This window comes from Oncorhynchus kisutch, linkage group LG10 (assembly GCF_002021735.2).
Source record: "Oncorhynchus kisutch isolate 150728-3 linkage group LG10, Okis_V2, whole genome shotgun sequence".
Taxonomy (NCBI): Eukaryota; Metazoa; Chordata; class Actinopteri; order Salmoniformes; family Salmonidae; genus Oncorhynchus; species Oncorhynchus kisutch.
Genome location: NC_034183.2, coordinates 18,367,703 through 18,384,490, shown reverse-complemented (window position 1 = coordinate 18,384,490; position 16,788 = coordinate 18,367,703). Strand labels below are relative to the sequence as shown.

Here is a 16,788-nt window from a genome sequence, read left to right as displayed (position 1 = left end):
CTAATAATATGCATATCTTATATTCTGGGGATGAGTAGCAGGAAGTTGAATTTGGGTATTTATCCAAAAGTAAAAATGCTGCCCCCTATCCCGAAGAAGTTGTTAGAAAAATTCTAGTTATTCTAGAAAAGTAAGTTAAAAAAACAGCAATCCAGATGTTACAGACTAGGGACGATACAATTGCGAAAACACAGCATTGAGAGGGTTTCTGTGCTGTAGAGCAGAAGTGGGTTCTCAGACATACAGTACCAGTCAACAGTTTGGACACACCTACTCATTCAAGGGTTTTTCTTTATTTGTACTATTTTATACATTGTAGAATAATAGTGAATAAATCAAAACTATGGAACAACACATATGGAATCATGTAGTATTTTGAAAGTTTTTTCAAGTGCCGTTGCAAAAACCATCAAGCACTATGATGAAACTGGCTCTCATGAGGACCGCCACAGGAAAGGAAGACCCAGAGTTACCTCTGCTGCAGAGGATACATTTATTAGAGTTAACTGCACATCAGACTCCAGCCCAAATAAATGCTTCAAAGATTTCAAGTGACAGACACATCTCAACATCTCAACTGTTCAGAGGAGACTGCGTGAATCAGGCCTTCGTGGTCGAATTGCTGCAAAGAAACCACTACTAAAGGACACCAATAAAAAGAAGAGCCTTGCTTGGACCAAGAAACATGAGCTATGGACATTAGACCGATGGAAATCTGTCCTTTGGCCTGATGAGTCCCAATGTGAGATTTTTGGTTCCAACCGCCATGTGATTGTGAGACGCAGAGCAGGTGAACAGATGATCTCTGTATGTGTGGTTCCCACCATGAAGCATGGGGGAGGAGGTGTGATGGTGTGGGGGAGCTTTGCTCGTGACACTGTCAGTGATTTAGTTAGAATTCAAGGCACACTTAACCAGCATGGCTACCACAGCATTCTGCAGCGATATGGCATCCCATCTGGTTTGCCCTTAGTGGGACTATCATTTTTTTTCCAACAGGACAATGACCCAAAACACACCAAACCTGGCCTCCACAATCACCCAACCTCAAACCAATTGAGATGGTTTAGGATGAGTAGGACTTCAGAGTGAAGGGAAAGCAGCCAACAAGTGCTCAGCATATGTGGGAACTCCTTCAAGACTGTTGGAAAAGCATTCCAGGTGAAGATGGTTGAGAGAATGCCAAGAGTGTGCAAAGCTGTCATCAAGGCAAAGGGTGGCTACTTTGAAGAATCTCACACTTTTTTGGTAACTACATAGTTTTGATGTCTTCACTACTCTATTCTACAATGTAGAAAATAGTCAAAAATAAAGAAAAACCTTTGAATGAGTAGATGTGTCCAAACGGTTGACTGTTACTGTATGTCTACTGTATGTGTATGTGTGTGTCACCAGTACTAACCCCCACTTCTGGTATAGACCAGCGATGGTGAAAGTATATACCTTAGCTTATCGCTATGCTATTATGACTATCATTCTACAACAACAAGACATGGAACCAAACCAGGACAGATCAACACAGCAGGCCTGCAGAGACATACTGGGAGAATTACTACAGGGGAGTTGGGATAGGGGCAGGCACCAGGTATTAAGCCACAACGTCAGAGTCACACAGAAAGGGAGCCCTGGGACAATAAGAGAAGAACAAGGCAACACTGGGGGTGGGGCAGGGCAAAGGGCAGTAGTAGGAAGGGGGGCTTCCGATTGGTGGGTTGTATGGGGGAGAGTGGGGCCTTCTCTGAGTCAGTCAGGAATGCACCATGCAGCTGTCACCTCAGAGAGAGAGACAGAGGTGGAGGAGGACAGGAGAAGAGAGGAGAACAGAGAGAGGAGAGGAGTAACAGAGCAGGTGGAAGACAGAGAGACAGATAGGAGGAGTGAGGATGTGGGGGACAAAGGGGGGGACAGTTTGCAGCCACATATAGCAGAGGACTGACCACCCTTCACTAACCAACTGTGGGACAGACAGACACAATGACACGCAAGATGTGCTGTACTTACAATCATCTGTGGAGGAAGAGCAGTGGGAGTAGGATGTAATAACCAGATAGGAGGGTCAGTGATGCTGCACGGAGCCCCAGATCAATCCTCCAAGCAGCAGTAATACACATATCAAATGGATAGGAGAGAGGGACAGAGTGACCTACAGTACTGAGACTGGTACTGGAACACCCCCTCTGTCTCTGCCCCTGTGGGACAAACACACACTAGTTGGGTCTAACTGATAGAGATACAGGGCAACCATGCTACTATAGAATGATGTGAGGCTCTTTTGTTACCAAACAAAAATGACAACAGACATATCAAAAGCAAAATAAATATACCGGCTGCTGTCCAACATGAAAGGCTCAACAGTTGTATCAATGTCACTGTTGAGTTGGAAGTAGTTGAGTTTAGATGTTAGTTTGTGACTAGGAGCACCATCCTGGAGAACAGGGTTAGAATGACATTGTCCACTCCTTCCCATTTCCACTTTTGGGTTTCACCTAAATCTATGGAGTGAATGAAAGACTGGGGGTCTTTTTGTATGTGGCCTGGGGGCTGGGGAGAGGGGCATATCAGACCCATCATTACTTAATAATCACCAATCAGATCTATTATTATACAGTCACTTGTAAGCATCTTATAATGTAGACAAAATGTCTGCCATCTATCTCAGCCCTACTTCTTCCCTGTCTAATGACTGTCCTGGCTGCTCACTGTGTGCGTATGTGGGAGAGTTTGTTGTACTAAATACTATACTCAGAACAGATCAAATATTCATTATAAACTGGGTGGTTCGAGCACTGAACGCTGATTTTCTGACCACTGTGGTATATCAGACCATATACCACGGTTATGACAAAACATGTATTTTTACTGCTCTAATTACAGTATGTTGGCAACCAATTTATAATAGCAATAAGGCACCTCAGGGGTTGTGACATTATGGCCAATATACCATGGCTAAGGGCTGTGTCCAGGCACTCCACGTTGCATTGTGCTTAAAAGCAGCCCTTAGTCGTGGTATATTGGCCATATAGCACACCTCTTCGGCCCTTATTGCTTAAATATATCTCCCTCACATACCACATATCAGAGCATGAATCCCTTGAATAAACATAACTCTGATCTGTGTTGGTTCTCATCCCATACTGAGAAGTGGTTTGTGCCTGTGTAGCAGTTGGTAGTGTGGGCTGTGTGTGTGTATCAAAGAATGTGTGACTACAGGCATGTGAGTGTGTGTGACTGCGTGCATGTGAGTGTATGTGACTACAGGCATGTGAGTGTGACTGTGTTCATTTTGAGTGTATGTGACTGCAGGCATGTGAGTGTATGTGACTGCAGGCATGTGAGTGTGACTGTGTTCATTGAGTGTATGTGACTGCAGGCATGTGAGTGTGTATGACTGTGTGCATGTGAGTGCGAGTGACTGCGTGCATGTGAGTGTGAGTGACTGCGTGCATGCGTGCATGAATATTTGCATACTCAGAAGGGTGTGTGTTCGTACCGTCTGGTCGGTGAGAGGGGGCAGGACGATGGTCCTCTCCATAGTGTTCATCACCAGTTTCCACAGCTCCTTCAGAACACGTTTCAGCACCGTCTTTTCACAGATCTTCGCAAACAGCGTCAGGCTGACAGCAGACAGAGCGAAGGTAGAGGAAGGAAGGAAGGAAGGAAGGAAGGAAGGAAGGAAGGAAGGAAGGAAGGAAGGAAGGAAGGAAGGAAATAATGAGCGACAGAAGGGAGTCCAACAGCGCACCAGCCAAGAATTGACAAGAAATGGTGTTCAAACCGAAAGAGAAGAGAGAGATGACAGAGGAGACACAGAGAGAGATGACAGAGGAGACACAGAGAGAGATGACAGAGGAGACACAGAGAGAGATGACAGAGGAGACACAGAGAGAGATGACAGAGGAGACACAGAGAGAGATGACAGAGGAGACACAGAGAGAGATGACAGAGGAGACACAGAGAGAGATGACAGAGGAGACACAGAGAGAGATGACAGAGGAGACACAGAGAGAGATGACAGAGGAGACAGAGAGAGATTAAGAGATGAAGAAAAAGAGAAGGAAAGAAAGAACCAGATGGAAAGATGTGTTAAAAGAGAGAGCGACAGGGATAGGGAGCGGGGAAAAGACGGCAAGATTGAAAGAGACTGGAAAAGAAAGAAATAGAGACTACAGCCAAAAAGGGATTAGCAACATTACAGGACAACTCTCTCTCACTTGCTGTCCAGGAAATCCATGATAGGCTCCAGAACTTTGTCAGCATCCTGGGCCACACTGCTGCAGTTGTTAGCTCCCACGTTGGTCCCCTTCACCTGGCCAAGGATGTCTCCCATTTGCTTCACATTGTCTTCAATCTGTGGCTGAAAACTACACACACACACACATAAACACACGAGACATAGAAAGTCACGCAACTAATATCTCAGCTGAAGTGACATAAAAAGGTTAAATGCCATCATTTTGACATATTCGGATGAGACTACGTAGCAAGGAGAGAAAGGCACTGTGATATTAATGAAATATATAGTAGATGGAATGGCTGCTTGCTGCCTCTCTGTTGTCTGACAGTCCCCACCAGTGTGCCTAGCTCACCTGACAGAAAATATCCTGCTGAGATCATCCATCACAGTGTTTAGCTTCAACTGCAGGTCTTTCAGGAAGTCACTGGCCTCCTTGCACAGCTGAAACACACACACCAATAGATACATGTACACACAAACGCACATCCGTCCACGCACACCCGGACGGACGGACTGATACTGGGATATGAGAGCCACTCACATCCTTTCCTCCCATGGCCTCAAACATCCTCTCCAGTTGAACTCTGAGCTGCTGGATGTTGTTGATCAGGATGCATGGCTGCAAACAACACAAAGTCATTGTCCACTACACTATCGAAATACCACACATTTTCATTGAAATGCACAAACACTACACTATACTGATGAGCATCCCCACCCAACATGTGTCACGTCCAGTGATTGGGCACTCACCACTTTCTCCATGTTGACGTAGTTAGCAAAGCACTTGGAGATAATGTCCGAGTAGGATATGAGAACATTGCCAATTGTCTGAGGAGAGAGCAGGAGGAGATAGGAGTATGTCAACCACTGTCTCTGTGACTAGGCTCAGCTTACCATCATGAAGCCATGAATGATGTGGCTATAGTGTGTAGAATACTGTAGTGTACCTTGGCGAAGCGTTTCATGCAGTTGCCTATGATCTGGGGGTCGGGACACTCCAGCTTGCGGATGATCTCAAAGCTCTGGTTGAGCTGAGAGAAGACATCCACCACGGAGCAGGAGAACAGAGCATGCTCCGAAGTCACCTGGAACTGTAGTGGGAAAGGAGAGAGAGAGAGCATTAAGAGAGAGAGATGGGAGGAGAGGAGAGAGAGACTGGAGAGAGAGGGAAAAGAGAGGAAAGAGTTTTCCTTAGCACAGCTGAGAGAGAGGAAGGAAGAGAGGGGAAGGAATAGAGGAAGAGGAGAGAGTGGTCCATAGCAGAGAAGGGGAGAGGAATAGAGATACCATTATGATTGGAGGACAGAGGCCATGGATTGTTAACAACAGGGGAGAGAGACGGGGGAGGAAGAGAGAGAGATGGTGTCTGGCCTACTGGACCACTGAGCTTTGAGAGAGTAAATAGATATGCTAGTTGTCCTGAGGACCACTAGGGTTGTTTGCAGCCAGACAGCAGTCCAGACAGACGGCCGGGTCAGGTGGGTCTGTCCGTCTGTCTGCCTCTAATTGGCAGACAGAGGTGAGTCTGTGGTGGCTCCCCCAGGTGCTACTGGGTAATGAGGGAAGGGCAGCTCCCATTGGTTGGGAACAGAGCTCATTAATCCACAGGCTGGTACAGTCAGACTTTATCTCCCTACCTGAGAAGAGTCTGCACAAATCTCTTTATAGCCTCTCTCTACTTTCTGAGAACATCTCTTTATATTCTAAACTCCCTACTTTCTACTTTGAGCTCGAGTCTCCCCTGCAACATCTGTGCTTTGGCATCCATTGTCTCAGGGAAGTCTTTGATGAGTGCTGGAGACATGTAGGATAAGTCTGCCTGATAACTAGGAGGTTTAGTGAGGAGCTACAAAGGAAGGGATTACTTTCATTCTGCCACAAACAACACAACTTTCATTTTGAGGACATAAGGAGAAGAGTTTACCCCGTCCTTTTTGTCCCTCTCCAGTGCACCATGCAGGAAGTCTCGAGACACTTCCTCGTTCTCGTCCAACCACTGGATGACAAATGGCTCGAACCACCTAGGAGACATCACACGGGGGTGGTTTAATTTAATCAACCCCACTGGAACTTTTGATTTCAAACTACTTCTGGGGTCTGAGAGAAAACCTGTCGCTGCAGTCCACCTGGAACTGCTTATGGGCTGTGCTGTATAGTACCAGGGAGGTAGTGTGTGAGTGCGTACATGTGTGTATGTGGGAATGTACCTGCATGCATGCGTGTGTTTTAAGGTGAGTGTGTCATCATGGCACAGGTGGCACTTACGCCGGGTACTCAGGCACACGGCTCTTAAAGAAGTTCAGGTCTCTGCAGTACTCGTTGTATAGCCACTTGACCTTGAAGTGCAGGTTCATGTAATCTGCGCTCTTACACAGCCGGTTCTTTTTATGCTCTGAGAGTTGAGCGAGAGATCGAGAGAGAGAGGAAAAGAGAGAAAAGAGAAAAGAGAGAGAGAGAGAGTGTGCCATATCTGCTTGCAAAAGCATTATAACAGTCCATAAAAACAGAAAACAACTGCCAGGACAGATCTAGAACAACAGTGTGGTGAGGTGCAACATTATTCAGTGCTCACCCTCCATGGCGTACTTCATATCCTGAGCAAACAGGTTCCACATCACCTCAGCACTGATTTTACCCACGTTGAGCTCCTGAGGAAACCTGTGTGTGGCAGATGGTAAGAAACAGACATGGAGTTACATATGGATGTAAAGGTGGAGAGAGACAGAGAAAGAGACAGAGAAAGAGAGACAGAGAAAGAGAGACAGAGAAAGAGAGACAGAGAAAGAGAGACAGAGAAAGAGAGACAGAGAAAGAGACAGAGAAAGATAGACAGAGAAAGACAGACAGAGAAAGACAGACAGAGAAAGAGACTGAGAAAGAGAGACAGAGAAAGAGAGACAGAGAAAGACAGACAGAGAAAGAGACTGAGAAAGAGAGACAGAGAAAGAGAGACAGAGAAAGAGAGACAGAGAAAGAGAGACAGAGAAAGAGAGACAGAGAAAGACAGACAGAGAAAGAGAGACAGAGAAAGACAGACAGAGAAAGAGAGACAGGGGGAGAGAGACAGGGGGAGAGAGACAGGGGGAGAGAGACAGAGAAAGAGAGACAGAGAAAGAGAGACAGAGAAAGAGAGACAGAGAAAGAGAGACAGAGAAAGAGAGACAGAGAAAGACAGACAGAGAAAGAGACAGAGAAAGAGAGACAGAGAAAGAGAGACAGGGGGAGAGAGACAGAGAAAGAGAGACAGGGGGAGAGATACAGAGAGACAGAGAAAGAGAGACAGGGGGAGAGATACAGAGAAAGAGAGACAGGGGGAGAGAGACAGGGGGAGGGAGAGCGACAGTGAAACAGACTGATATGGCTAGAGAGAGTGACAGACTCACTGGTTTAGGCAGGGTGTGTAGGAGTTCTTGTCTTCCTCTATGATGGACACGATGAGGGTGATGAGTTTGGACCAGAAGTCCAGGTTCTTGATGCTGGGACCCTGCTCTTCTGGAACGACCACTCCTAGCTTGGCCTGGACAAAACAACACACTCAGTCACTGGGATACTATCACATGGGCTACTATTGTAGCTACTATCGTAGTTTGTCTGATATATATATCTTCGCTACCACTCAACTCCAATGATATATATCTCTTCGCTACTCAAATGAGCTGATGAACCCATCAAACCACATGTAGCAAGTTTAGTGCTTTGAAGAAAGCTGACAAAGTCAGAAAAAAAGTAGTCATACCACCACAGAGGTTCAAACTGAAGAATGAACTGAAGATTCAACAAAATATTGCAAGGAACCTCAGGGTGGAATGTTTTATTCAAAGGAAAAATTAGCTTTTGAAATTCATGAAGGGAGTCGGAATGAATCGCCCCACTTTAATAACGCAAAAACAAGGCTTGTAAATCCATATAAAAATCCTGTAGAGGCTTGATGGAGACCACCTGAGGTCCTAATGACACGGACAGAGAGAGAGAGACACACACACACACACGCACGCACACCTTCACACAGCACACCTTCACGCATGCACACACACACACACACACACACACACACCGGGTTTGTCTGGTACTCGCGGCTGTAGAGTTCGTGACAGTTGTTGAAGATGTATTCGTAGGTGGAGTTGAGACAGGCCTTGACACAGTCCTTCACCACCTGACTGGCTCGAGGGGGACTCTGTAGCTCCTGTACCTGAGGACAGACACACAGACACAGACAGATTGAGAAGTTACTGAAACTGGGAAAGCCCATACAACCACACTGGGTCAAAGAAATTCAGTGAAGATGCATGTTTGAAAAGAGCATGTAGTGTAGCGATACTGTACAGTGTAAACAAGAATGGATACATGTGGTACCAAACATAGCAAAGTAGAGGTGATCCAAGGAGTGGATGGAGTGAAATGAAAGAGAAGAGAGAGAGAAGAGAGAGTTACCTTCATCCTGAAGAAGGTGATGCTGGTGAGCAGGTCCACAGTAGACTTGAGGTCCTGCAGCCTCTCAGGACTGCTGGCTGGGAAGTTATTCTGTTACACACAGATGATAGATCCACAGTGAGATAAGTATGTGTGTGTGTGTGTGTGTGTGTGTGTGTGTGTGTGTGTGTGTGTGTGTGTGTGTGTGTGTGTGTGTGTGTGTGTGTGTGTGTGTGTGTGTGTGTGTGTGTGTGTGTGTGTGAGAGAGAGAGAGAGAGAGAGAGAGAGACAGTAGAGATATTAAGCTAAACAATAAACTACCAGGATAAACTTCAACATCCCCAGGGGGCAGCAGTAGGTGCTAAGCCAGGAAGTCCTGTGTAGACTTATTAAGCGTTGAAAGGGCACAGGTGCAAGGAACTAGAGTGAGCCATCTTGCAGAGCTGTGAGGCTTCTGGTTTTTCTTGGTAGCCATGTGCACCCTTGGTTTTGGATTGAATTTTTTGTTTGGGCCTGTTTCTCCTTTTTTAAATATTTATTTTCGTCACCCCTTTGAACAATAAAAAAATCTGCAATTGGTAACACACTACGCCGTGAAGGACTGAAATCATGCAGCGCCCGCAAGGTCCCTCTGCTCAAGAAAGCACATAAACATGCCCTTCTGAAGTTTACCAATGAACATCTGAATGATTCAGAGGACAACTGGGTGAAAGTGTTGTGGTCAGATGAGACCAAAATGGAGCTCTTTGGCATCAACTCAACTCGCCATGTTTGGAGGAGGAGTGCTGCCTATGACCCCAAGAACACCATCCCCACCGTCAAACATGGAGATGGAAACATTATGCTTTGGGGGTGTTTTTCTGCTAAGGGGACAGGACAACTTCACCGCATCAAAGGGACGATGGACGGGGCCATGTACCGTCAAATCTTGGGTGAGAACCTCCTTCCCTCAGCCAGAGCATTGAAAATGGGTCATGGATGGGTATTCCAGCATGACAATGACCCAAAACACACGGCCAAGGCAACAAAGCAGTGGCTCAAGAAGAAGTACATTAAGGTCCTGGAGTGGCCTAGCCAGTCTCCAGACCTTAATCCCATAGAAAATCTGTGGAGGGAGCTGAAGGTTTGAGTTTCCACACGTCAGCCTCGAAACCTTAATGACTTGGAGAAGATCTGCAAAGAGGCGCTCCTAGTAGCCAGGGACTTTAATGCAGGGAAACTTAAAACCGTTTTACCAAATTTCTATCAGCATGTTAAACTTCTTATGGCTGGGGGCAGTATTGAGTAGCTTGGATGAATAAGTTGCCCAAAGTAAACGGCCTGCTCTTCAGTCTCAGTTGCTAATATATGCATATTATTATTAGTATTGGATAGAAAACACTCTAAAGTTTCCAAAACTGTCAAAATATTGTCTGTGAGTATAACAGAACTGATATTGCAGGCGAAACCCTGAGGAAAATCAAACCAGGAAGTGGCTTCTATTTTGAAAACTCCATGCTCCATAGCCTGCCTTTGCTCCATTTAAAGGGATATCAACCAGATTCCTTTTCCTATCGCTTCCTCAAGGTGTCAACAGTCTTTAGACATAGTTTCAGGCTTTTATTTTGAAAAATGAGCGAGAACGATAACATCGCGTCATTGTATGGCTGGGGGCCAGCAGCGTTTTGTATGCGCAACAGAGTTTGGGCAGCCATTGCCTTTCCCTCTCCTACTGAAAAAGACAGTTGCGGTTGATATATTATCGATTATATATTTTAAAAACAACCTGAGGATTAATTATAAAAAAAAATGTTTCTGTGGACATTACGGATACTGTTTGGAATTTTTGTCTGCGTTCTTGTGATCGCTCTTTCCTGTGGATTCTGAACATAACGCGCAAAACAAACAGAGGTATTTTGGATATAAAAATAATCTTTATGGAACAAAAGGAACATTTATTGTGTAACTGGGAGTCTCGTGAGTGAAAACATCCGAAGATCATCAAAGGTAAACAATTCATTTGATTGCTTTTCTGATTTTCGTGATCAAGCTACTTTGATGCTAGGTGTTCATAATGTTTTGTCGAGTGATCGATAAACTTACACAAACGCTTGGATTGCTTTCGCTGTAAAGCATCTTTTCAAAATCTGACACGACAGGTGGATTAACAAAAGGCTAAACTGTGTTTTGCTATATTGCACTTGTGATTTCATGAATATAAATATTTTTACTAATATTATTTGAATGTGGCGCTCTGCAAATCAGCAGTTGTTGAAAATTATCCCGTTAATGGGATTGCAGCCATAAGAAGTTAAATGTGCAACCAGAGGGAAAGAAAACTCTGGACCACCTTTACTCCACACACAGAAACGCACACAAAGCTCTCCCTCACACTCCATTTGGCAAATCTGACCATAATTCTATCCTCCTGATTCCTGCTTACAAGCCAAAATGAAAGCAGGAAGCACCAGTGACTAGATCAATAAAAAAGTGGTCAGAGGAAGCAGGTGCTAAGCTACAGGACTGTTTTGTTAGCACAGACTGGAATATGCTCCGGGATTCCTCTGATGGCATTGAAGAGTCCACCACATCAGTCATTGGCTTCATCAATAAATGCATCGATGACGTCGTCCCCACAGTGACCGTAGGTACATATCCCAACCAGAATCCATGGATTACAGGAAAAATCCACACTGAGCTAAATTCTAGAGCAGCTGCTTTCAAGGAGCGGGACTTATAAGATATCCTGCTATGGCCTCCAACGAACCATCAAACAGGCAAAGCATCAATACAGGACTAAGACCAAAAAGTACTACACCGGCTCTGACGCTCGTCGGATGTGGCAGGGCTTGCAAACCATTACAGACTACAAAGGGAAGCATAGCCGAGAGCTGCCCAGTGACACGAGCCTACCAGACAAGCTAAACTACTTCTATGCTCTCTTTGAGGCAAATAACACTGAAACATGCATGAGAGCACCAGCTGTTCCGGAAGACTGTGTGATCACACTCTCCGCAGCCGATGTGAGTAAGACCTTTAAACAGGTCAACATTCACAAGGCTCAGGGCCAGACAGATTACCAGATTACCTTGCGGTCAGTCAGACTGAGTGACTGACCGCAAGGCACTACAGAGTAGTGCGAATGGCCCAGTACATCACTGGGGCCAAGCTTCCTGCCATCCAGGCAGTGTCAGAGGAAGGCCCTAAAAACTGTCAAAGACTCCTGCCACCCTAGTCATAGACTGTTCTCTCTGCTAACGCACGGCAAGTGGTACCGGAGGGCCAAGTCTAGGTCCAAGAGGCTTCTAAACAAGCCAAGCCATAAGACTCCTGAATACCTAATCAAATGGCTACCCAGACTATTTGCATTGTCCCCCCCTTTTACACCGCTGCTACTCTCTGTTATTATCATCTATGCAAAGTTACTTTAATAACTCTACCTACATGTACATATTATCTCAACTAACCGGTGCCCCCCCGCACATTGACTCTGTACCGGTACCCCTTGTATATAGTCTCGCTATTGTTATTTTACTGCTGCTCTTTAATTAGTTGTTACTTTTATTTCTTATTCTTATCCGTATTTTTTTAAACGGCATTGTTGGTTAGGGGTACGTAAGTAAGCATTTCACTGTAAGGTCTACACCTGTTGTGTTCGGCGCATGCGACTAATACAATTTGATTTGATTTATTACGCAGATTTCTCACATCGATGCACATCTTATATCTGGTTACAGACCAGTTAACTAGGCCTAAGACTCCTTGGTGAGGAACAATATTAGCAGACTAGTTAATTGGTTTTGCAAAAGGGATCTAGAGGTAGGTAAGGACACAGATTGAAAAACAGAGAGAGAGAGAAATAGAAGAGAGAAAGTTAAGAGTAGCCTACCCGGTACATGGACAGATCAATCCTAAGGGAGTTGTGGAGTTGGTCTAGGAGCTTCACAAATCGTTCTTTCTGAGAAAAAAAAAATACGCCACAACACATTAGCCTAAGAGCTAGCATACCCATTGGCTCACCTTGAACATTGAGTTGAGGCATTGCATCATATTATGTATCTGTCCATCCCTCATGAACTGCTTAGTGCTATCCGGAATCCATGGGACATCCCTACCCTAACTCTAACCTTAATGAGGGTCCTTTTTTGGACATCCCTACCCCATCGAAGTTGAAATGTAATACGGTTAAGGTTACATAAGGTGTATTGTTAAGTTTAGTGTAAGGGTAGGGGTTCATTTGGGGCGACTCACCCCGAAGTTGGATGCGGCGAAACGGTCAGAGGCAGACACGCTGTTGGTGGCCTGGGTGCTGTGGGCGTAGTATGCATTGATGTTGGCCAGCAGGGTACTCATTACCGCCGGCACCCCAGGGCACATGTACTTAGATGACAGGCAGGCAAAGTGACTGTGGGAGAACACACCCACGGCATAAACATTATCACTTTAGTATTAATGAAGCTGCCCATGCATTCCCTTGTGATGTTTAGGGTGTACCACAGTATCATCCTAAACACAACCATACACTAGGTGTTCTCTCAATACATCACATTACAATCTGGTAATGTGTATGCTATTGCTGAGTGTCACTGACAGGGTGTGTAGGGTACTACATTTGAGCTCACGTCATAGCCTGATAGATTGACTCCACTCCGTAGCGCATGGCAAACTCATCCACTATCTCCTGAGGAGTCTCATCAAAGTACACCTTCCACGCATCATCCCCTTTAGCATCAGGAATCTTCACAACACCAGAACTCTGCACATCTGTGACAAAGTGGAAGAGGTTCTGTAGGCAGAGCGAGCGAGAGGGAGAGAGAGATAGAGAGGATGAAAGAGACGGGTTATTCAATCTAGACTATGATGTTAATGAGTTGAAGTTGCTAAGGCTGAATGAAGGGAGCTTTCATCATGATCTCTGTGTGAATGTGTCTGAGCAGGAGAGCAGAGTAGAATACACACAATATCTATCTGACTGACTGACTATCTGACTGAATGACTGGCTGACTATCTAACTGACTGACATACTGTATGACTGAGTATCTGACTGACTAGCTGACTAACTAACTGACTGACTGATTGTCTGGCTGACTATCTAACTGACTGACTCACTATCTGACTGACTGCCTGGCTGACTATCTGACTATCTGACTGATTATCTAACTGACTATCTAACTGAGTGACTGACTGGCTGACTATCTAACTGACTGACTGACTAACTATCTATCTATCTGTCTGACTATCTATCTGTCTGACTATCTATCTGTCTGACTATCTATCTATCTGTCTGACTATCTATCTATCTGTCTGACTATCTATCTATCTGTCTGACTATCTATCTGTCTGACTATCTATCTATCTGTCTGACTATCTATCTATCTGTCTGACTATCTATCTATCTGTCTGACTATCTATCTATCTGTCTGACTATCTATCTATCTGTCTGACTATCTATCTATCTGTCTGACTATCTATCTATCTGTCTGACTATCTATCTATCTGTCTGACTATCTATCTGTCTGACTATCTATCTGTCTGACTATCTATCTGTCTGACTATCTATCTGTCTGACTATCTGTCTGTCTGACTATCTATCTGTCTGTCTGACTATCTATCTGTCTGACTATCTATCTGTCTGTCTGACTATCTATCTGTCTGACTATCTATCTATCTGTCTGACTATCTATCTATCTATCTATCTATCTATCTGTCTGACTATCTATCTGACTATCTATCTATCTATCTATCTATCTATCTATCTATCTATCTATCTATCTATCTATCTATCTATCTATCTATCTATCTATCTATCTATCTATCTATCTATCTATCTATCTATCTATCTATCTATCTATCTATCTATCTATCTATCTATCTATCTATCTATCTATCTATCTATCTATCTATCTATCTATCTATCTATCTATCTATCTATCTATCTATCTATCTATCTATCTATCTATCTATCTATCTATCTATCTATCTATCTATCTATCTATCTATCTATCTATCTATCTATCTATCTATCTGACTATCTATCTATCTATCTATCTGTCTGACTATCTATCTATCTATCTATCTATCTATCTATCTATCTATCTATCTATCTATCTATCTATCTATCTATCTATCTATCTATCTATCTATCTATCTATCTATCTATCTATCTATCTATCTATCTATCTATCTATCTATCTATCTATCTATCTATCTATCTATCTATCTATCTATCTATCTATCTATCTATCTATCTATCTATCTATCTATCTATCTATCTATTCAATTCAAGGGGCTTTATTGGCATGGGAAACGTGTTAACATTGTCAAAGCAAGTGAGGTAGATAATATACAAAAGTGAAATAAACAATAAAAATTAACAGTAAACATTACACATACAGAAGTTTCAAAGCAATAAAGGCATTACAAATGTCATATTACGTGTATATATACAGTGTTGCAACGATGTACAAATGGTTAAGGGTACACAAGGGAAAATAAATAAGCATAAATATAGGTTGTATTTACAATGGCGTTTGTCTATCTATCTGACTGACTATTTAACTGGATGACGGATCAGTGCTCAGAGGGTTACTCAATTAATCATTTATTCAGGCCTGGGCCGCCATTCATTCATACATGACTGACTTTCATGAGAAATGTATCAGTTGGTTTTATGTGCCAACAGCTAGTACCTGAAATTGTACAGGAATATATGAATCATTCAGTGTCACGACTCACCATTACAATGTGTGTTGAGCCAAAGTGAAGATTGAGAGAATTTGGTACAGACCATTATTTACAGGACAATTGAATAGTAGCTCTTGTTAGGTTCAGCTGTTTGCAAACTATGTCCTGATATTGGACAGAGTAATGACTTGATATAGGGCAATGGTAGCCTAGTGGTTAGAGCGTTAGACTAGTAACCGGAAGGTTGCGAGTTCAAACCCCTGAGCTGACAAGGTACAAATCTGTCATTCTGCCCCTGAACAGGCAGTTAACCCACTGTTCCCAGGCCGTCATTGAAAATAAGAATGTGTTCTTAACTGACTTGCCTGGTTAAATAAAGGTCAAATAAAAAAAAACATGGTAGACAGTTGCATATTTGAAGAAGGTCAGAGTGAGAGATATTATCTGTGGTATTTTATATCTGATGTGGTATTTATCTTGATAGAGCAATGCAGGCGGTGACACCTTTGTGGGATATTAACTTCTATTTCATCTGAAACAACAACTTCATTGAAAGACTGCTACATCAGTCAGCTAAATGAACCAAAATGACTGGGCTATTAACATCACTTAGCACCTGAAGGCAGGAGCATACAGGCTTGCATGTACACACAGACCACACGCACACACAGACCACACACACTTTATGCAGGCAGGCACCCATGCTACGCACATGCTCTCTCTCTCTCACACACACACACCTTATATCGTGCAGACAGGTGTATTGGACACACACACTTTATGCAGGCAGGCACCCATGCTACGCACATGCATTCTCTCTCTCTCTCACACACACACACACACACACACACACACACACACACACACACACACACACACACACACACACACACACACACACACACACACACACACACACACACACACACCTTACCTCGTGCAGACAGGTGTATTGGACATGATATGGAGCGACTGTTTCCTCTCCTTTGATCTCTACATTGATGTGCATCCTGATGGCACCAGACACGGCTGACTTGTCTGTACGCTTGTCTGCAGAGAGGGACCAGACACAAGACTCTCAGTCAACACATACCACAGTCAACCTAACAACAACTATCTTTGATAAAGACCTCAACCATAATGATGACTCTTATATGAAATAAATCATTTTTAAAAGGATAGTTCACCCAAATTAGTTCACCAAATTAACCTCATCGTATGGATACCTAGTAAGTAATTATATGGACCCGAAGTGTCAGAGGCTCAATGATTGGATTTATTAGCTTAACAAGTGGTTATTTCACCCTGTACTGTGACTGTACTGACCCAGGTTGTACCAGACATCCATCTCTCCGCTCAGCATGCGGACCTCGATGATGGTCTGACCCAGGAAGTCATCTGACTCCTTTTTGAACTTCTGCTTCACCCGAGACTTGATGTCATCATCCTCGTCCCACACCCGCACCTTGATTCGGTCC

At 43.9% G+C, this 16,788-nt stretch overlaps 1 protein-coding gene across 1 annotated transcript in view; it reads right to left on the bottom strand.

Annotated features, from left to right (window-relative positions):
* The window catches only part of LOC109898761 (protein unc-13 homolog A), an 82,877-nt gene that overhangs the window by 10,291 nt on the left and 55,798 nt on the right, over window positions 1-16,788 (bottom strand). The window contains exons 20-36 of the mRNA XM_031832851.1: window positions 16,637-16,788; window positions 16,245-16,360; window positions 13,249-13,412; window positions 12,878-13,031; window positions 12,516-12,584; window positions 8,669-8,758; window positions 8,292-8,426; window positions 7,621-7,754; window positions 6,810-6,895; window positions 6,503-6,629; window positions 6,162-6,258; window positions 5,185-5,328; window positions 4,988-5,065; window positions 4,776-4,853; window positions 4,587-4,675; window positions 4,212-4,361; window positions 3,491-3,614 (exon numbers count right to left, since the gene is read on the bottom strand). The exon at window positions 16,637-16,788 is cut by the window's right edge and continues 18 nt beyond it. Coding sequence (XP_031688711.1) covers window positions 3,491-3,614; window positions 4,212-4,361; window positions 4,587-4,675; window positions 4,776-4,853; window positions 4,988-5,065; window positions 5,185-5,328; window positions 6,162-6,258; window positions 6,503-6,629; window positions 6,810-6,895; window positions 7,621-7,754; window positions 8,292-8,426; window positions 8,669-8,758; window positions 12,516-12,584; window positions 12,878-13,031; window positions 13,249-13,412; window positions 16,245-16,360; window positions 16,637-16,788 — 1,987 coding nt within the window. The remainder of the gene's footprint in view (window positions 1-3,490; window positions 3,615-4,211; window positions 4,362-4,586; window positions 4,676-4,775; window positions 4,854-4,987; window positions 5,066-5,184; window positions 5,329-6,161; window positions 6,259-6,502; window positions 6,630-6,809; window positions 6,896-7,620; window positions 7,755-8,291; window positions 8,427-8,668; window positions 8,759-12,515; window positions 12,585-12,877; window positions 13,032-13,248; window positions 13,413-16,244; window positions 16,361-16,636) is intronic.